At 42.1% G+C, this 22,617-nt stretch overlaps 1 protein-coding gene across 1 annotated transcript in view; it reads left to right on the forward strand.

Annotated features, from left to right (window-relative positions):
* The window catches only part of TMX4 (thioredoxin related transmembrane protein 4), a 49,519-nt gene extending 41,846 nt beyond the window's left edge, over window positions 1-7,673 (forward strand). Inside the window, exons 6-8 of the mRNA XM_072140491.1 lie at window positions 864-965; window positions 1,926-1,989; window positions 5,980-7,673. Coding sequence (XP_071996592.1) covers window positions 864-965; window positions 1,926-1,989; window positions 5,980-6,305 — 492 coding nt within the window. The 3' untranslated portion in view covers window positions 6,306-7,673. The remainder of the gene's footprint in view (window positions 1-863; window positions 966-1,925; window positions 1,990-5,979) is intronic.
* The last annotated feature ends 14,944 nt before the right edge of the window (window positions 7,674-22,617 follow it).

Below are 22,617 nucleotides of genomic sequence, written 5' to 3' on the forward strand. Positions count from 1 at the left end.
AGAAGAAGGTGAACAAGTGATACATGCAGGATATTAAGCGCACGATCTTAGTGAATCGCGGCAGAATGCATGATCGTCGGACAATGCACTTTCTGTGAACTCCTCCGAACGGGTAAGTACATGAGCCCCAAAGTCTCAAAATGTTTCAAACTTCCGAAACCATTGGAAAATCCCAAATTGACATCAGGTAAGCAGTAGCGGAGTAGCCCCTTGGCCCAAATCATTAGCACAAGGGAGTTCCCAGGTTATGTATAAGAGAGGTTATTTATATTTGTTCTTTAGTTGAATTTATATACCATCTTATAATTGTAGCTCCAGACAATTTTTTTTTTTTCTATTTGTCCCGATGACAATTGGATCTTCAAAGTTTTGTGCTGTGATGGGAATGAGAATTCTTAATAAAATTAGATCATGACTAAGGCAATATGCCGAAACGCGTCGATTGCCGGATCTTCTCTCCTTTTAAAGTCCTTGCAGCAGCCCATTGCAGCCTCAGGTGTTTCTTTGGGAACTAGGTGAAGATAATCATTACCTGCTGAGAGCTGGATCAACCACGGATGTTAAAGATACTATGAGGGTCTGTAAAGTCTTCAACGGAGGAATCATACGGACCTTTTAGCTGGTTTCCAATCAAAGTGTTCAGACCAAGAAACCCTATCCGAATACCAAGCACAATTCCCTGGCTGACCATGACCAGGAGAGAAGTCTGAGGAACAAACTGCTTAATATATAATGGTCCCCATACACTTAAAATATATGTTGACGAACAACCATTTGTCCTGGCCCCCCAGTGCTCTATATTTCATGTTGAGATTACTCTTCTTTTTTTTTTTTTTTTCAAATTTTCTCCATTTCTTTTCCAGCAAACACACAACTACTTCACTGGACCTCTAGGAATTCCTGCCTGGGGCTCGTACATCATCTTTATTGTGGCCACCTTGATGATTGGACTTATACTAGGTCTGGTGAGTACAGTACAGAAGATTATTTAGTCTCTTCACTATGCACAGTATTTCTTTGAACCTCTGAACAGTGTATAAGTCTAAACCTGTTTTATTCCAAACCCCAAAAAGTATCCATCCCTTTTTTTTTTTTTTAAGGATCCATTGCAACCCCCATTTGTACTCTTACTAAATTCCTGCTGATTATTTCTTCTCAACACAGGAAATGCCCTCTCATCCAATCACAGGCTCCAGTATGACTGATCTCAACCAGTGATTGGCTGAGCAGGCATTTCCTGTTTGTTGTCACCAGAAATTGGAGCGCAGTGTGGTGAAAGCTGGCTTTAAAAGGTTGTGAAAAAAATCCAGAGAAATCACTAACCAGATCTCCTGAAATCCGATGCACAATGTCAATCCCAGAGGAGGAGGTGTTCAGAGCTCCCCACCTTGACTTCAGTGTTAAACTCTCCTCCTCCTTGACTTTTTATACAACCAATTTACATCTCACTTCAAAGTTAATTTCCTGGATGATGTCACCACACTGGACCATGAAAGAAACAAAATGTCTACATGTCAATATACTAGTAGTGGTTTATTAGGCCAATTACTGATGACAGGTTCCCTTTAACACCTTGTGATCTCATGGGTGATCGACAGCTTCTGTCTTGGAACGTTCTGCTCAAGCCATTGAGAAATGGCAGTGACTGGCTTCAGTAAGGTGAGATTCCCCAATAATTTAATACGAATCGTCCTAGAAGACTAAGGGTTATGTTGCATTTTAAGCATTTTAAGTGAAACCTGACATTAGTAGGATCTTCTGGCTGTGTATTTAATCCTTTCCCTCTAATATGAGGGATCCCTTCTAAAAATGATTGTACTTATTTAAGGGGGATGTAAGTCATGACAGTGGGGTTATGTGCATGAGCAGGTACATGGTTTCTATTGTAGAACTGACAACTATTTGTTGATTTCTCCGCCCTGCAGATACTGGTTCTTCTTGCGGATTGCTTCTGTCCAGCTAAACCAAAGTATCAAGTGGTGAGATCTGGTAGGTGCAGGACATCTTCTCTGTTGAAGTGAATGGATTTTATTAGGGATAAGTGGACCCAAACCCAGATTTAAGACCGTCTGGCACCGAGTTCAACTCCTCTCCGGTAACACCCACGATTGGTGCTAGCGGTCTGTTCCAAACCCTTTTCAACCCAAACCAGATATCTGCTTTGAAGTTCATGATGGCCATAGATAGGTTATGACACTTTGGCTCATAATGAAGCCACCCAAGAATCTGGGTAGTCCGTTTTTATACCCAGCAGTCTGATGGGCAAGTTTTAGTTGGATGAGGTCTGTATTTTCTAAACTAAAATGATTTTAAACCGTTTATTACCCTTTACTTTGGACCAGGTGTACCTTTTTGGAAGAGTCCTTTACCTCCTAATATGAAAATAATGTGTCCCTTTTTTTAAACCCCAATGTTGAACTTTAATCCGTGCAGAAAACTCTTTGGTTAAATGGTAAGTGGTCAGTTTTCTCTGCAGCGCCCCCGGAGGCAATACAAAGCACCACACTATATATTCTAGTAGTCTAGGGCAGCACAGGGGCTCTACAGAACATGTTCCTCTTGTTGATTTCCCTAATACGGTGTATGTCAATGAGTTTCCTACCCCTATAGTGTGAATATTTTAATTGTAATGGTTTTTATGCTTTTATGATATCTCTTTTATTATTCTACATCTGATTGGACTTAATAAATCGGTACATCAGTAACCAGTCTGTAGATGGGATACATGTATCTGAATGTGCCAAGCACATGGTGCCCTGTACACTTCCCATCACTTCATCCAGCCGGTCATGCCCCTCTCCACTCTTCTCTTGTGCTTTGTACTATTTCTGCAGTGTCTCTGTGCTCAGAGATAGAACTTATAGTAAATGATAAGACCACATAACTTTGGTGATGCCTCTGTATGTTCATCAGATCTTCTGCTTTGTATGTAGCAGCCAAGTGCTGTTCATCATCGGGAGACAGCTGGAGGATCCTTATCCCTGTGTTTGTAGATAATGAATGACAATTCAGCTTAGATTGTACGTTCTTCATAAGTATCCTATTTGAGGCAGAATAATGATCTGTTGCTTCGCCCTCTCTACAGATCCCATATGTTGATAGAAACATCAAAGGCCTTCTTTAAGCTGTCAGGGGGTTTCATATGGACATAACTGTGGAGGAGAGGCCATATGTGCAGCAGCTTCATACAGAGGATCTGAGATGGAGGCCCTGAGGTCACATCCATGTACTGAGAAGAGACCTTCAGGACAATTTATTTCACTTTTATGCTAATCAGATTTTAGGTGCATCGGGGGCGGGGCTGTGCTGCTGCATCAATTATTTTTTTTAAATGTTGCCTCTACCTTTAAAACCACTATTGCTGCTGGTACAGATCATGGGTGTTACCCTTTAAATGCAGCCAACAAAACCACCATTTTTCCATGGATCTTTGCTCCCCAATCCCGACAGCTAAACGTTAAACACCCATGATTGAACACCGAACCCAAATTTCTGACTGAACGTTGCAGTGTGGGTCAGCTTTTCAAGATTTCCTGTCCTTAACCAAATCGCGAGGGCCTCCCACCGATCAGGAGAACGGGGTTACAGTTCTCACTGATTGATGGCGTAGCAGGTCGGCCATGCGTCATTGTATTGAAGCGACAAAAGTAGTCGAGCACTTGGCTATCTCCGGTACTCACATAAACGGGAATGCATGAGCATTGTGCTTGGCTATTTCAATCACTCCCAACTCTTTATCAAGGACGGGAAACCCCTTTCTTTTGGTCACGGGGGTCTGAATGGTCAGTTCTTTTCTGATTTACTGGTTGTTCCCTATGCTGTGAATAAACTTGTGAGGGATAAATGTGTAATGACTCTATGCAGTGTAGAAAGAAGACAATGGCCCCTCATTAGTGAGACAGTGGGGCACATTTACTTACCCATCCCCTCACGATCCCCACCGTGCAATGTCCAATGAGGATTCGGAGCTGCCACAATTCACTAATATCGTGCGCCCTATATACTGCATGTGTCGCTTCCCCGCTGAGGTCCGCCGGAGTTCACCTTCTTCTTCCCGGTGTATGTGAGTGCTGATCTTGCGACACAATTTGCTTTTTAAATTCCGCGGTTTGTCCGAATAAGTCAGGTTGCCCGACGTCCACGCCCCCGGATTTGTGTCGCATGCAAGCCGGCACAAAAAGGAAAAATTTGGGAAACCGACAGAATCACGGTCCGCGGACCTTTAGTAAATGTGCCCCAGTGTGTACGATGTACAGTTTGCCTCCCTGATGTGCAGACGCACGGTCTTCAATACTCTTGCGCATCAAATATGCTTAAACTGAGTGACCATTTTTTTTCTGGAGGTCTCTGCTTAACAGGCCAAAATTATGTAAGGACTTAAATGTGGGGGGCGCTGTAACGCACCTTTTTAGGTGCACAGTTTTGTGTAGCGGTCTGTGTTAAATGGTCCAATTCAGCATCTTTAAGGTTTTTTTTGTGCAAAAATGAAGCTATGAAGGTTCTGTGACCGTTTCTCATTCTAGCTTCATTATTGGTCACAAATGAGATCTACTTTGTAGGGGAATAATTTGAGACCAATTTAGCACAAAATTGGGCGCAAATGATTCGGATATGCGGTCATTAAGAAACTCATTATACGAAGGCAAAAAAAAATTGTTCATAAATCACTGGACAAGAAAAGGAAAAAAACAGGCGCAAAAATAGGCGAAACTGAGACACCGTATGAATAATGTCCCCCTTGTTTAAAATTTTAAATCAGAAACGTGAGGTTATCCTAACACAGTTTGTAATTTTTTTTCACCCTCTACCCACAAAACATAAACCCTCATAGAGATTTTTAAGTTATGGATTTTGAGAGGTGAAATTTAATAGTATAGGGCAGCACCGTGGCTCAGTGTTTAGCACTACAGTCTTGCAGCGTTGGAGTCCTGGGTTCAAGTCCCACCCAGGTCAACATCTGCAAAGAGTTTGTATGTTCTCTCTGTGTTTGCGTTTCTTCCGGGTGCTCCAGTTTCCTCCCACACTCCAAAACATACTGGTAGGTTGATTAGATTGTGAGGCCCTTGGGGAAGGGACTGATTTAGCAAGCTCTGTGCAGCGCTGTGTAATCTGTGTGCACTATATAAAATGAAGAATTATTATTCTTACGTGCACCCTTTGGAGGTAGATTATTTTGCTTCTTACCTTTTAATTGACGGAAAAATCTGACACTTTTTTATTTTTTTTTGAGGTTTCTTCTATATTAATGTGTTTTGAGCACTATAAATATATTTATATATTATATATTTTATGTATATATATTTAAATAATATTTGTGTGTGTATTTGTATGTGTGTGTGTGTGTGTAATATATATATGTGTGTGTATGTATGTGTATATATATATATATATATATATATATATATATATATATATATATATATATATATATATATATATATATATATATATTAAAAAGAAACAGTTCACAAAAAAATTTTCCTAATTTTATTTTTGAGCCTTTTTTGTGGAACATATTTTGGTTTTTATCGGTACCATTTTTTTTTTTTTTTTTTTTTCCCAAATTGTGTTTGTTTTTGTAATTTTTTATTGTAGGGACTTAACATTTGTGTTTTATATCCAGGCAAGGTTGTAATGTGATCCAAAATATTGTCAAAAAAACCTGCCAAAAAAAATTTTGTTTTATTTGGTTTTGACTAAGCCAACAATGAGGCAAAATTTCTTTTGAGATCTGACATGAGACTGGCTCGTCTTTAACATTGTCGCAAATGGTGGTAAAAATGAAAAGTTTTTACAGGATTGAGCAGAGTGGATTATGTGACATGCTCTGCAGGGAAGAGCACTTAGCTTAATAGATGGACGTGCAGACTGCTATACACTTTAAACACCAGGTGGCGCTGTATTATACTAGCAATTGTTTTATTAATATCACGCATCTAAACATTTCTAAATCCCATATTCTATTTTACTTAACTGCAGAAATGAACAAAGATGATGAGGAAGTTTCAGCGGAAGATCAGAAGGACACCCCCGATGGACTGAAGGATGGGAGTGACAATGAAGATGCCATTGACGAAGAAGACGACGATGAAGGTGACAAGGACGATGAACAGGCAGAGGACAGTGAAGATGCTAATTCTAATGATGGTGGTGGTGGTAAGGATTCAGAGGAGGACTCTGCAGTGGAGAAATCTGACCCAGAAGAAGATGAAGAAGAACAGAGTTCTCCGCAGCAGCCCAGTGAGACAGAGGCTCAGAGCGCCTTGAGGCATCGCAGAACGGAAGCCTTGGACAGCGGACAGTAGACCTCTGGATCTCCACAGCTTTCTCCATATGGACCAAAGATACATCTCCATTATTATTCCTGCAGTTTTTATGGGGTCATTTGTATTTTGCATGAAAACTTCTTTTTATTACAGTAGCTTTGTTGTCTCCAGGTGTTTAGGTCCATAGCACAAGACCTTCTAAAGTTCTTTTCTTCTTGGTTTAAGTTTACACCAAAGACTGGTTTTTGTTATGCTTGTTGTATTTCCCCTGCTGGCATCAGTTAGGCCAAGCTTCTATCATACGTTTTATGCCAGAAACAGGCACATTATAACTTTTATACATAGTGGACGGATGTATCAAGTGTCTTAAAGGGTTTGTCCACTTTCATCAAATAATTGGCATTGTTTGTGTACAATTTTCCTATATACTTTCTGTATAAATTCCTCACGGTTTTCTAGATCTGCTTGCTGTCATTGTATAAGAGGCTTTATTGTTTACTTCCTGTGGATAAACACCAGACCTTGGTCATGTGATGTCACACAGGAGCACAGCTTGTCATATCCCTGGTCATGTGATGTCACAGGAGCACAGCTTGTCATATCTTTGGTCATGTGATGTCACACAGGTGCATGCCTTGTCATATCCCTGGTCATGTGATGTCACACAGGAGCACAGCTTGTCATATCCTTGATCATGTGATGTCACACAGGTGCACGCCTTGTCATATCCCTGGTCATGTGATGTCACACAGGTGCACGCCTTGTCATATCCCTGGTCAATTGATGTCACACAGGTGCTCAGCCTGTCATATCCCAGGTTATGTGATGTCCCACGGGAGCACAGCTTTTCATATCCTTGGTCATGTGATGTCACACAGGTGCTCAGCCTGTCATATCCCAGGTTATATGATGTCCCACGGGAGCACAGCTTTTCATATCCTTGGTCATGTGATGTCACACAGGTGCACGGCTCGTTATATCACACAGCTCTAATTATTCTCTGTGATATAACGAGCTATGCACCTATGTAATATTAATGTTACAGTGAAGTAAGTAAGTAATGTACCTTCCTTTTGAATGACTGCAAGCGGAAATCTAGAGAACCCTGAGGAATGGATAAAGAAAGTTATATTGGAAAATTGTACATCCATTCATTACACAAACAGTTATTTGCTGAAAGTGGACAACCCCTTTAAAGTAAGACCGTACAAAGTTCAGTTTGATGCTGGATGATGAATCAGGCATAAGTCTAATCTAACTTTGCACCTAATATTAATTGGCGTAGTATATGCCAGAAAAATGTGCCAAAATTTGTCTTGATCCCCACTTCACTCAAAGGCCACCCCCCCCCCCCAAAGGACTAGTTGTTAGAGTATCTAAAATAAAAAGTGTAGCACAAGGAATATATTCAGATACTTGAATTTATTTTGGCCCAAATAGAGAGATTGATAACAAAAATGACATGACCAATCCCTCATTTTTCCAAAAACAATTGATTTTTGTAAGTCTTGAATCTTGATGGAGGAGCTGTTACCTTTCCTCATTTCTCCATTTTGGTAAATAATTCTAAAGCCTCTTTCTGTAGATCTATGCACTTTCTTCTGTAAGTGTGTAAACAAACAGACAAGTGGGTGTTGCCATTCTCTATCCGAAGGGGGCGTTTCCCTACAGCACTGATTGGACAGGGTCCGAGTGTACAGAGACCCGCCCTCATCTGGTAACACCCAGATGTCCATTTACTGTATTTATAGGAGAAATAACAATGGAACAGCATAACACAGTGTTATAAGATGCCATATGATTGTTACATTATGGGAAATGCCAAAATGGACAAGTCAGGATTGCTGAAGGCTCCAGGAAAGTTTCTGAAGCTCAAAGTATTGATGATTTATCTGAAAGATTGGTTCCGAAATATCGCTGTGGTGTGATCCTGCCCCAGCGCCTTCACTGATCTTCTGTTCTCAGCTGCTGGTAAATTAGAGAATAGAACAGGAAGCAGACAGCGCCGTTCTCTGTGTTGTGGCAGAACAGAAATATTGCATCTCATCTCCCATTCAAATAAATGGGATCTGTCATGAACACTGCACAGAAAATGGAGCTGTCTGCTTCCTGTCCCATTGTCAGCAGAAGATGATGGGTTCTGGTGCTGGGAGGTGGACATTGTGATAGTGATGAATAGGTCATCAATATTTTTAGCCAAGATTTATTAGCCTTTATCTGTTCTTTTCTCCAGGCGCTGGAGGATGTAGGATGTAGTTATTATATAGAACATTTTTACTTGATTTGCACAGTTATTAAGAACAACCTGGTATATATGACTGACACGAAACATCGGCCTCACCTGAAGTCCTGACCCGTGACCTGTACTGGTTTAGTAGTATTAGTTTTAGCACATACTACTTCATTATTATGGGTCCGGGGGTTAACTCTATGTATCTATTATCTATCTCGCTCTCTTATCATATCTATCTATCTATCTATCTATCTCTATCATATCTATCAATCACTTTCCTTTCTATCTATTATATATCTATCTATCTCACTCTCTATCATATCTCTATCTATCACTCTCATTTCTATCCTATCTATCTATCTATCTATCATATCTCTATCTATCTATCTATCTATCTATCTATCTATCATATCTCTATCTATCTATCATATCTCTATCTATCTAAAATAGAAAAACCAGAAGAGCCATAGAACTGATAGGTGCTATCCCAGGACTTGGCTCTCAATATACCAATTACATTGCCTGGGCAGGAGCAGACAGCTGGCACAACCAGAAATAACAACAGATAAATCCTCCCCTTCTTACATATTTAATATTCAGAAATGGTGTCTGTATCCACGTTTTCCCCCTTGCACTGACCATATAAAGGGATGTCCTGGATTAGAAATTTCCAAATGGTTTCTTTAAAATAAACAAAAAAAAAACAGCACCACTTCTTTGCTCAGGTTGTATGCGGTACTGCAACTCAGACACATTGGCCTCAATGGCGCTGCACTGCGATACCTAATGCAGCCCACAGGTGGCGCTGTTTTTATAATTCTGGGAAGCAATATTCCAGTTACAGTAAAGAATGGAAATGTATATACGTTTCCAGGATATTTTCTATATGAATTTTCTTGCAGTTTTGCAAGATCTCTGCATGCTGATTTCTGCCGGTGCCATGTGATCCAGGACACATCATGGCTGCACATCTGGTAACATGACTTATAGCAGTACTAGAACTAGTCGTTTACATGGAAGTTAAGAATGATGCTTCCTTTTAACTAAAAGCAAGCAGAGATCTTGTGAAGAATTGCATACAGGGAGTGTTTTATCATTGTACAATATAATTACATTTATTTTATTACACTTTTAACGGAGTAGACGTTTCAGATTTTTCTCACTTTTTAAAAGGGGTTGGCCACTTTACCTCATGTGTTGTGTTAGTGTGGGGGGAGGATATTAGGTAATTTACCAATATACATATATTAATAGTTCTGCTCTGCTTTCTTGATATGTAATGTGAAGTCTCCTGTCTTTTACCTCATTATCCAGAGATTCCTGACCATAAAATGGCTGGAGATGGAGGGTCATGTGATCTCTATCTGTCTGTGAACAATTGCCCTCCCAGGACCTTGATCTTGTATTCATGAATAAGGTCCTGGCAGGGCGATTGTTCATGGACAGTGAGAGATCACATGACCCTCCATCTGCGGCCATTTTATGGTCAGGAATGTCCGGCTGATGAGGTAAAAGACAGGAGGCTTCACGTTACATATCAAGAAAGCAGAGCAGAACTATTCATAGATGTATATTGGTAAATTACCTAATAACCCCCCACACTCACACATCACAAAAAACATAAGGCAAAGTGGCCAACCCCTGTAAAGAGGACCCATTTACGTTCACAATTTTGGCCATTTTCAATCCGTGTTTTTCCATGACATAACAATTCTCAATAATCTCGATGTAGTATTGAGTGTTCTTGTTGTCCTACTTCTTTGTTATTCCTTGTAGTCATTTGTAAAGTAGTTAGCCAAGTGGGTGTTACCTCTTGGAGTTGTGTCCCTGCTCCGTCTACTTTGACATGCATCTCTGACTGGTAACACCCACTTGGCTAACTACTCAGAAAGATCAAGAGGGAACAAGACAAGTTTATAACGTGACTCGTATTTTAGTAAGTTCTTGTATCCCCCCAGGTCCACAAAGCTAACAGGTCCCTGTTAAACAAATTACTTGACATTTTTTTGTTTTGTCATATTTTCTTTTAAGGTTTCTCTGAGGATATGGAGGGATGTAGTGTGTGTTTTTACCATGTAAATATGGAAATAATCCTGTTTTTATAGATCTCTGGATCTTTCTTCGACAAGATTATTTTTTTTATAACTATTTTAATGGCTTTGAAAGCTTTTGATTGCTATCGCCGCTTGCACGACAGGAGAGATGTTTACATTGGCTTTAGAGCCGGATCGGCCGTTTCGTGGCCAGGCGCAGGACTATATCTATCACCTCACGTGGACCCTGGGTGTAGTTGTGTGTCAGACTGTGCACATACATGTGGATTAGCTCTATTTGTTCACATGGATTTGGGAAGAACCCCCAGACCATACAGTAGATTTGTACAGTAGATCCTTAGCTCAGTTTGTAGCTTTTTTTGTTTTCTCTCTATGCAATAAACACAATTTTTAGCTTTTTGGACTGTGCACTGCGCCATCTTATGGTAGTGAATGAAAATGACAATGGATCTGGAACTGCAATAAAGCTGTCATAGCAACACTCCCCGCGTGTTAGTCGTACTTTATCAAAATGACACAAGGTAAAACATATCATGTCCTTTCCCGATTTCTAATTGTCAGAATACGATGCTTGAAGTCGGTCTCGTGTATGAGAACTGTGGCTGGCTGCACCGGTTGTTTTGGGTAAGTTTTATAATAACAATAGTAAGGGCTGGTGTTAGAGGATGGCAAAGTGGGCATTTGCCCAGGGCCTCCTGTATGTGGACTTTTATGGGCAGAGGATGTATTGCGCTTTTAATATCCCTTGGTTGAATTCCCGGGTGAAGATGCTTCTCATCCATCTCCTGTCTATATATCATCTATCCATCTAGTTGCCTATCTTCTATAATTTGTATAATACTGTATATATATATATATATATATTTAATTATTTCTTTTTGTCTATCTATATATCTTCTATTTAGCAATCTATCTCCTATATATTATCTATCATTTCTATGAATCTATCGATCTTCTATCTCCATTCTACTGTATCTATCTCCTATCATCTAGCTATCTTAATATAATCTACTTTATATTTTTGCATCTATATCATCTTTCATATTTCTCTTCTATAATCAATCTACCTCTCATCTGTTCATCTCTTATAAAATTCTCCTACAGATTACCTTAGCATGCCATTGCTTGTAAACTACAAAGTGTTATTTTTGTGCAGGACTAAAGGATCCTCTTACTGACTGACTGTTCATAAAATAGTTATATTTTGTCTAAAAACCGGCCCTGACAATAGTCATTATTCGCCACATTTATTACTGAAGCCACAATTCTGCAGCATGAACAAAGTGCACCAAAAAAAATAGTGCACACTTGCTGAACAGTGCAGGGGGCGCCGGGTTCATGAAGACCCTGCCCCAGTTTTGGTGAACCTGCCGCACTCCACAGGCAAACTGCACATAGCACAGACCACAGTAGTTTTGATAAATGTGGGCTAGTGATGTCACCTAACGGAGATCATACACACAATGATGTCATAGTGCTGGGATAATACACTGAGTGATATCACAGTACAGAACTTATAAATGTTACAGTACAGAGATGCCACTTGTGGTGATGCCACCGTACTGGTATAACACACACATTTACCCACATTTAGAAAACTGGTGAACACGTTTTAATGTCTGACTTTGCACAGAAAAGAACGTACAAACTGCTGGCACATGTATTTATGTGTCTGCGCCATTTTTGTTTTGCTGTTACTCTGTGTCCACTGCCCCACAAAATTCTGCACCTAAAGGGCCTTTCTGGTTTTGAATCGGACCGTACAGCACAGTTATTACAGAATTGTGTCTCACATATGTTAAAGGCGCACACTTTCCAAGCAGTGCAGGGGCTGTCCGATTAATGAAGACCCTGCGCCAGTGTTTGTGAATCTGCCGCACTCTGCACATAGTACAGACACAACTAGTTTTGAGAAATCTGGGCCAATATCTACAATATGAGAGCATATGAATAATACATGCATAAAGATCTCCACAGAAAAGGAGCACAAGTATAATGAAGTCACAGTTAGGGAATTATGAAGAAAGATAATGGGCATAGAAGGGGGGGGGGGCGGCAATGAGGATCTTTAATAAAAGCTCTGTGCTGGGATGTGAAAGTTACTAATATACTTGAATGGGCTGGGTTTTTTTTTTTGTTTTTGTTTTGTTTCGATTACAGTTGATGCAGGAACAGAAGGAGGATGGAATACTTCAACTATGTTACCGGAGGGATTATACAAATGTAGTCGCATATAAGTCTTAAGGCTCTTACACATTGGTTGTTATTCCCCTCCGTGGTTCGGTGATTTCCACAGACGCCTCAAAGCCAGTAATTCCTATGGGTGTTGTATTTTCACTGATACGTTGTTTGTGTAAAAAAAATTATGAAACCCGTCCTATTTTCTTCACTGATGCGGATTACCAAAGGCAATAGAAGTCTATGGGTCCGGATGCAACATTTGTTTTTTTTTTTCCAATGATGTGATGTTTTCAATGCAAAGTTAAACCAAGTTTTTTGCGGACACGGAGACAAAAACGGATACATCACATAGACACAGCGGAGACATATCAGAATGGATGCACCACTGAAGCTGAACATCAGCGCCAATGTGAAAGAGCCCTTAGTCGGCCCGAGTGCAATACGCAGGAGGTTTTCTTTTACCTCTACATTCTGACATCATAACCTTCCCTGGTAACTATAATCAAGTAATCCTGCAAAGCATAAAGCGAGATCCAGACGAGTCAAACTCTCAGGCTCTGCGTCCACACCAATCGCTGGAGCCCCATGGGCGCTCGCACAATACAACTCTTGTCCGTGACCTCTACCTGGTTTATTTAAAAATTCGGCAAGGAAATGTGAAGTGAGGGATTAAAGTTCTTTAGATTAGGGGTTTTTTTTTTAGACTTTGCAGACAGAAAATATATTCAAATCAAACTATTTTTCTTCGAAAAAAAAAAAAAAATCCAAGCGAGCAGCGGAGCGGGATAAGTGAGCGGTTTCAGAGGTTATATTATTACTGTTTAATATGAGCCTCATCTGGCATGCATTACCGCAGAGCACAGACTGGCATGGGAAAACAGTTGCCTCTGACCACAGCTGTTGGGATAGGAAGTTAATAGTTAGGAGAGTTAAAAAGAGTTTGAGAAAAACTAAATGTGCCCTCTGTTTACAGGCGCAGATGCACGCTGACATGAACCAGTGGCACAAACAATAAGCCCTTGCAAACTCGAAACACTCCTCGCCCGGCATGAAATATGTCTCGCAGGGCTTTAAAGATCCAACATGGATTTTTTTTCTTTTTTTGCAATAAACAAAACATTTTGCAAGCTACATTAGAGTGTATGAAAGAGTCACACTACGGGACAAGAGAGGTTTTATGGTGTGTTATATTAGACGATGTGACCTGGCTAATACAGAACAGCCATCCCACATCCCCTGCTATGATTTATTTCATGTAGTCGAGCCCACAGGAACACTGCGGTTTGGGGAGTCTGTGGGACAAAAATAGTGCGCTGGCCGCCGAATGAAACAATGATGTTCTCAGTTTGTACTCGCTGCCGGTGTTGGGTTTATCTTGGGGTTACATATTGTTCTCCGTAAACATAGAATGGAAAGTTTAACTCTTGTGTTTTAGGTGTCAGAGGGAAACTTTTTGCCTCACATTTACAAGGGTGTGCCAGTTTTCTGTAGGACTTTGCACATTCTTTTAGGCGCAAACTGCTTGCACAGGAATTTAAAAAGTGTCCGCGCCACATTTGTGTCGCACGTGAATGTTTTGTGGCGCGTCTGCAAAACAGACAAATTTCTGCACTGAAGGGACGTTCCAGTGCTCAGTCGGACCGTGCGCCAGATTTATCATGCAAAGTCAGACAAAATTTCCTCAGTTAAAGGTGCACCAAAAAGCCAGATTCGTGAATTGTGCATTGCTCTGCACACTATAGTGTAGTTTGCACTGTTTTTAGTAAATGTGGACCTTTGTGTTTGATATGGAAGATGTCTAATGCCGGCTGCTTGTCAAATCCCACAGACCAAGCACGTGCAGTGGATGCCAGTCATTGGGGGATGTGTATCTTTATTTTGATCTGTTTTTCTCTCTTCTTTTTGGGGCTTTTTAGGTGCAATGACAATGCCAAGGTTGTGTCTGTTGCAGTGTTCCTAAATGTATCTTTCCAAGACCAGTTTTCTTTGTTTTGCAACTTTTTAGGTACAATTTAGAGACTTTTTAGGTGCAAAACGAAGTACAACTGAGCCCATGCTTAGTTCCATACATGCACCTAAAAAGTTAAAAAAAAAAACCCCTGTAAATTGGAGACAAAGGAAATAAAAACAGACATGTATGACAACGGCAAATTTAGAAAGATGCACAGCACTGCTACAGTATGCAGACTTTAGCCAACTTAAAAAAAATCACAAAGGAAAACAAATGATACATGTGCCCCATTGTATCATAGTGAATTATGGGATAGTGTCACCGCGGATGATGACATAAGCCGACACCTGGTACTGGAGTCTAAGTGGTACCTGATTCTCACCAGAGCCCACCTCAAAGCAGATTGGACTTGCTGGAACTGGGTACCACCACGTCGTTTCACAGGCACGAGTTTGTCTGTGCTGGCGGCCAAGGCGGGGTACATAAGGCAAACTCGTGGTTTGGGACAGTTAGGAGGTCGAGACGGGCAGCACAGGATCAGAGCCTGGGACGTAGAGGTAGGTCAGGACAGGCAGCACAGGATCGGAGTCAGTAACGGAATTGAGGTTACTACTGGAAATCAGTATAATCGCAAAGGGCATGGAACCAAGCTATCTCTTAGGCACAAAGATCCGGCAGGGAACACAGCCGGCCAGTGCTGAATCATGGATAGGTGCGAGCTGTGGCAGGGGATCGGGGGCACAGAGAGGAGCACGGATGCGCCTCCGACGCTGGTCGTGGTTTCGCAAGAGCACCCGTGACAGATAACTATAAGAGTTGTTACAGTGGCTGCAGAAAAGGCGTCCTTGCATCATCTTTCTGTATGATGCAAGGACTCCTGTCCACTTTACTGTTTTCATCCCATAGGATCAGGCTAGTACAATAAAGGTCCATTCACACGTTCACAAATGGCAGCCTTGAACTAACTGCAAAAATGGCAGCTAATTAACGGCCAACGCAGTGGTACATTAAGCACGGGCACAGTGCGGCCGCATCGCTGAAGATAGTCCTATTCCTATAGTATGTGCGGTGCAGCTGCACAGGTCCCTATGGAGAAAAAAGGGTTGAACAGTGCTCATCCCCTCCTTCACACATTTTGTTCCTGACACTACTGCTCACACGGACTTGTTAATAGAGCCTAAGGGCTCTTTCACACTGGCATTGTTTTAGCCCTGACAACGGTGGACAGTCTGACAAAAGGGCGCACCCCGACCTTTAATAAATGAGCCCCATTGTCTTTTTTCAAAGATCCATTGTCCGTGGAGACATTTTTGAAACCTGTTTTTCACTGCACTGTGCTTGGTCTGAGCAGGGAAGGTAATAGAAGCCTTTGGGTACACAAAAAAAAAAACTATGACTTGTTTACTGATAAGGCTGGGAAAGAAGGTGTTATGTTTTCTAACCAATGTTAAACCTTCAGATTTTTGGGGGGACAAGGAGACACAATGCGACAGCTGCGCAATGGACACACCATTCCATCCTTAAAGGGGTATTCCCATCTGAGCATTTAAATTTAATATGTAAATATTTCAATTGGATTTTATTAGAAAAAATGTTCCTGTGTGAAGATAATTTCTCATAAATGTAGTCATGTTGTCCCTTAGAAATGAGCTTTCTCGGATACGACCACCTCACATTTTTGCAGCAGTGGCCAGACATGCTCTATTGAGTCCTGCCTGACCATCCGGCTTCAGCGATCATTACCACAGGATGGCTGTAGGCTATGCAGTAACTTTCAGACATTTCATATACAAAAACTTTTTGTTTCTTTGTGCAATCCCTCCAGCAGAGGTGGCTGTATCCAAGGACACAGTCTTGTTTCTAAGGGACCATATTACTACATTTATGAGAAATTATCTTCACACAGGTAAAAAATTTTTAATGACATCTAATTGAAGAAATGTTTATATATGGCAGATTAATGAATCTGGATGTGAATGCCCAGACGAGAATAGCCCTTTAAGCTTAAATCCATCCAAATGTCTTCTATATTTGGAGTTTTCCCATAAACAGTCCCCATTGATTATAACCAGTAGAGAGGATTAATGTACAAACAAAATAAACCTCTACTTACCCTTTTCAGCACCACTGCTCTCTCGTGCCTCTGTATCTCAGTCCCGTGTTCCTGTATATCCCACAGACGCGCCGACCGATGCTGTTGGAGAAACCCACCCATGTATAACCAGTCGTATGAACAGGTCATTAGTATAGAGACTTGGAAAACCCCTTTAAGCCTAAAGGATCAATTCCCTCTTGTAACATAAATGATTAAATATGTTGAATTCTGTCTCATTTCTCTTCCACTTAGACCATTTCTCTCCAGTAGCTTCTTTGTGTCTAGTCGGTAATGATTTCTCTTTGTGTTTTCAGCACTGACTCATCCATCTTCTTCTGCTTTATTACTTGTGCCCACACGTTATACATTATGATAATCGCACGGTAACCTTATTAAAGCAAAATTCCATGTTTATAAGCAAGTTACAGCGAGAGTGGAGGGGAAACTTCTTAAAGACACAGGAGACGCTATGTTCTGAGGAGGAAATGGAGCAGGAAATGTCTGTGTGGAGTCTTTTTTTTTTCCATACGGCGAAAGCAAAGGAAGAATTTTTTTCCTCAGTTAAAATGTAGAATTAATTCAGTGGGATGATGTCATATCCTAATAGCAATAACCACATCATTACTAGGCCAGAATTTGGTGCACCTCAGATGATTCCTTGAATTTGTTAGTGTATATATAATGTATTAAGTCAAGCTATATGTTCGTGGTGGTACGGAAAAGATATATAAAACTTGGAAAGGACCTATAAAAAATCTTTGCATTACTGACCTACTGAATATTACACCCCTTGTGACCTCACATGGTGCCTCTGTGGTGTGACTACTGTGGCACATGGTGACAAGTTATGAGCAATGTTTAGTGAGAATTCTATAGAATAGAACTAGAACAGGTCTGTTCTCAGACTCTTCTGATAAATCTCCCCCATCTGAGAATAGAATATGAAACTGAAAACATATTGGCAGGGGTAGCTCCAGGTTTTAGCGGGCCCCTGGGCAACAGAGCATAAATGGGCCCCTTTGTGGGCCACCCTCCAGTGGCCACACTGCCCCGTCCCCCTGCAACACACTGCCCCTTCCCCCTGCGGACACACTGCCCCCTGTCCCCCTGCAACACACTGCCCCTTCCCCCTGCGGACACACTGACCCCCCTCCCCCTGCAGACACACTGCCCCGCCCCCTCCCCCTGCGGACACACTGACCCCCCCTCCCCCTGCGGACACACTGACCCCCCTTCCCCCTGCGGACACACTGACCCCCCTCCCCCTGGGGACACACTGACCCCCTCTCCCCCTGGGGACACACTGATCTCCCGTCCCCCTGCGGACACACAGACCCCCGCTCCCCCTGCAGGCACACAGACCCCCCCCCTCCCCCTGCGGACACACTGACCCCCGGGAAAGAAAAAAAACCACACCTTTCCTGGTTCCCCCGGAGCAGCGCCTGCAGCTGCCTTCTTTCTTTGGCCGGTACCTCCCGTATGCTCCGGCCCTGAAGCCGGCACAAGTGATCTGATGACGTCATCATGTGTGCGGGCTTAAGAGCCGCCGCATACCGTGCAGAGCTCAGCTTTGGGGGAACCTGGACAGGTGAGTTTTAGATTCTGACTCTGTGTTTCGCTCTCGATGAGCGCAGCATAGAGGCAGAAAAGTCATTGATCTGGATGGTGATCATTTGTACCAGTGTCATATAGCGACTAGACTTACCCCGGGGTCCCGGCACTTGCCCTGGTTTTAAGGGTGCTGGCGCCGGGCCTGCATATTGGGTATATCTTCGGATATTAAACCAAACTTTGCACCTAGTGCCAGGCAGCTGCTGCCAAGGTAAATAGGATCATGCATCAAAATAATATAGCTTATCCCTTGCATAAATGATTAGTTAGACACCACATGGAATATTGTGTGCAATTTTTGCAAAAGTTATAGTTATAGAGCAGTTGTGGTGAACCAATGGCATGGGTGCAAGAGGTGCCATTCAAAGCCCTTTCTGTGGGCACTCAGGCAATCACCCCAGTACAGAGTTGCCAGACTCAATGGCCCACTAGATGCAGATTGGCTGTGGAGTTTGACTGCTGCGACAGTGTGCACACTAAAGAACGTGGAAAGAAGGAGGGGCAAGAAGGTGTGGAAAGAGCTGGATTATCAATGGGGCTCTTACTCCAGGTCACGTGATTCTTAGTGGCACGTGGCATTTTTAAAAATGCATTTGAAACGCGTCAAGGAAAGATGCATTCTATAAAATCATATGTGTTGTTCCCAATGCGTTTGCAATGCATTTCAAAATGCAACAAAAACCGCTAAAGAAATGTACAGAAGTGCATGTGAACACCCAAGGGCACCCAAGAGTAAAATGCAACAATGTTGATAAAATTTTTCCCTTTTCTTTATACTGTATTGGTGTCCTTAGGACAACGATACGATCAAAACCTGTGACCGAGCAGCAAACTATAAATGAATGCTTAAATTGCCTCGTTGGTACTTTGTTATAAATCAGTGGGTTTTCAGTTAGGGCACTTGGTTTTGACCATATTGACAGTGTTCGGTAGTGTCTCAGGAGATCTGTGTAACCATAGCTTGGGGGTTCATTTATCTTATGCTTTTCTTTTTTTCTCTTATACTTGCAACTTTTTTTGGTTGCATTTGCATATTTGTGCCAAAATTTGTGACTTTTCTTCTCGCCTAGCAAAATTAGCTGCGCAAGAATTTTTTGGTGTTGTGCCGCCCCCTCCCTCTCCCACAAGCACAAAAAAAAGGCATGCACAAACATTCTGACTAAAGATAAATGAGATCCTTGTGTTAGCAGCAGGACTGTGAAAAATGGCTACCTATTCCAGGATTGTAGCTGCTCTATGGGAGCATTGAAGGGACAGGCATAGAAATGGTCATTGATTAAACTAAGGTCGAGACAGACAGAATTTGTGCATGGGGGTCAGGGCACCTGGTACAGGCCTAGGTGCTCAGCAATTCAACAACAGGGAACTAATATTGCGGCATAGCATGTTCCCTGCAGACTCACTAGTGCTAGGGCCAAGCAGATAAGAACAATAAATCATGAAACATAACCAGTTTGAGAATAAAATTTTGGAGTGTTACATATGGGTCATTAGATAGTAGATTACTAAACTGTTTGGCGGCTGGAATTATATTATGTAGAGGCCACTAAGTTGAGTATTATTCTATGTGGCCAATTCTGCCGTGTGCTGGAGAGGAGGAGGAGGTGACCCCCTCCTCCCTCCATAGAGAATAGCGGCACACGGCCGCACATCCGCCGAAAGATAGAGCTTGCTCTATATTTTTGCGGTGTGCGGCCCGGATCGGTGCCACACATGTGCGCCATGTCGCTATTACCGTCTATGGGGACGTACATGCGGCTGCAAATTTGCGGGCGCATGTACGGCCCCGCAGACAGCAGTGTGAATGAGCCCTAAGTGTGAACTAGGTCATAGAAGAACATCAATGAGAATAGGTTTTGCTGCTGTACTGTATATAATCCTACATGATGATGAGATCACACAAAATATGGGCTGATACACATGGAACATGGTCCCAATTGTCACAGTTGATTTGTGATTCCTTGGTATTACTTTTACTGTTTGTTTTTTTGGGTGGGGGTATGGAGGGCACGGAGAGGCCGCATCTGGGGACTTTCTTCTTTCTCAGGGTTGATTAACTTTCTGCTGTTTTTCCAGCTGACTGCCATATATTACATGGAGAGACCATATAACCCAGTCCTTTCATTTCCCTGCAGAGACTGTAAGTTGAAGGGGAAAAGTAGTTTAATGTAAATTAAATTCTTCCCTTTACTTCTTCATCTGAATTTGCCTGATGAGTTCTTTTACTGGAAAAAGCCTGCGGTAAGTTATATGTGATTCATGTTGAGTTTTCTACGGTATTAATTATTCTGTAGGATTGCAGGATGGTTCTGTAGATATGCATTTTATCCATCAGATGGCGCTATTGTACTTGGGAAAGACTTCAATGCTCCGTCTCTGTGTGAATTTAGTTTGGTATTAGTTTTTTTTGTTTCTATAATGGATTACTTCTAGATCACTGACACGTTATACTGCGTCACAGGTCACTGAAAACACTGCTGACTGCCTAAAAAAATGTGTCACTATTCACTATTATCAAAAACAGACACATTCATTGACAAAAGAGAAAATCTAGAAAGGCACAAATAGATATAAATGATGGTCGGAATTAATATCTTGGTTATGAGTGGATGAGTTACGGTGGATGAGTTACGGTGGATGAGTGGGTAGCACTTCTGCCTTGCAGCGCTGGTGTCTTGTGTTCAAGTCCCATCCAGGTCAACATCTGCAAAGAGTTTGTATGTTCTCTCTGTGTTTGCGTGGGTTTCCAGTTTCCTCCCACACTCCAAAACATACAGATAGGTTGATTAGATTGTGAGCCCCATGGGGACAGGGACCGATTTGGCAAGCTCTGTGCAGCGTAATCTGTAGGCGTTATATAAATAAAGGATTATTATTATCATTATACGTACATGATTACAGATATTGTTTGCTTAGACACAGGATCTTGCCACAAGAGGGTGTAACAGTGCAGGTTCTCTGAGGCTACTGTTAGGTAGTGCACAAACCAACCAAATGTCCCGGATTCAGTGGCACAGTCCCAATTTTCAAGCTCTGTTCCACCTAGCAGGAGGTATGTGCCGGGACATCATCTTTACCAGCATCCTCTGGACTCTAACAGACTTGATTACAGTCATAAGGAAGCTCCCTGCTCCACCACTGTGACTTTGCTTTTGCTGTATGTAGCAGAGGCGTCATGTGATGATGTCATGTGATGATGTCATCCCGACCTGCCGCCTTCACTACTGCATAAAGCAGGAGTTGAGGAGTGCGGAGCAGGGGAAACAGGAAAAGGTGAGTATCTGTTATTATTTCACAATGTGGCCAACATAAGATAGGGAGCTGCTTGAGGGTGAGCTTCTGGGGGTGCAAAATAAGAGGGGTAGGTTTTTTTTGGGGGGTGGAGCACAACAAGAGAAGGAGCTGCTGAGGGGGAGCTGCTAGGGGGGGGGGTAACAGGTGGAGCTGCTGGGGGGGGGGGGCAAAACAAGAGGCAGAGCTCCTGTTGGGTGTCAAAACAAGAGGGGAACATGCCGGAGGAGGCAAAATAAGAGGGAGAGCTGTTTGTGGGGCACAATAAGAGGCAAAGCTGCTTAGGGGAATAAGAATTGGGGTTGATGGGGGGCAAAATAAGAAGGGGAGTTGCTGTGGGAGCTCAATAATAAGAGGGTGGCTGCTGGAGGAGCTCAATAATAAGAGGGGGCTGCTGGAGGGGCTCAATAAAAAGGGGAGCGGCTAGGAGCATGCAGTAAAAGGAGGCTTTAATACAAGGGATTAACGGCATTGAGGGGTAATTATACTGTGAGGCGTAACAAAGGCGTGGCTTGGGGCAAAACAAATTTCTGCAGCAAGTATGTAATCTTTTAATGGGAGATGGTCCACTGCCAGACATGCCTCTATGGCTCAGCATTGAGTTGCATCATTGAGTTGATAGAAGCAAGGTTATTATTTCAATTAATTTCCATTAATCACCATTAAATAAGTAATGAATTGTTTTGGCCATCACTTTGCCTCTGTTTGTCTCCTTCATTCCATTAGAAAGCATATGGATATTTTATAATATATTGTAACAATCTGCAACCACCATATGAAGACCCGGCAGAGGAACACTTAGTTCTGGGCTTTGATCCCGCCCGATGCGAGGTATGTGACATTGACTCTACCGGCATCCTGTGGACGCTGACATTCATTGATGCTGAGCATCCCTTACTTTGCCATTACTTAACCTGCCATTAGTTTGTCTGGAA

Source organism: Engystomops pustulosus, chromosome 3, assembly GCF_040894005.1.
Source record: "Engystomops pustulosus chromosome 3, aEngPut4.maternal, whole genome shotgun sequence".
Lineage (NCBI taxonomy): Eukaryota > Metazoa > Chordata > Amphibia > Anura > Leptodactylidae > Engystomops > Engystomops pustulosus.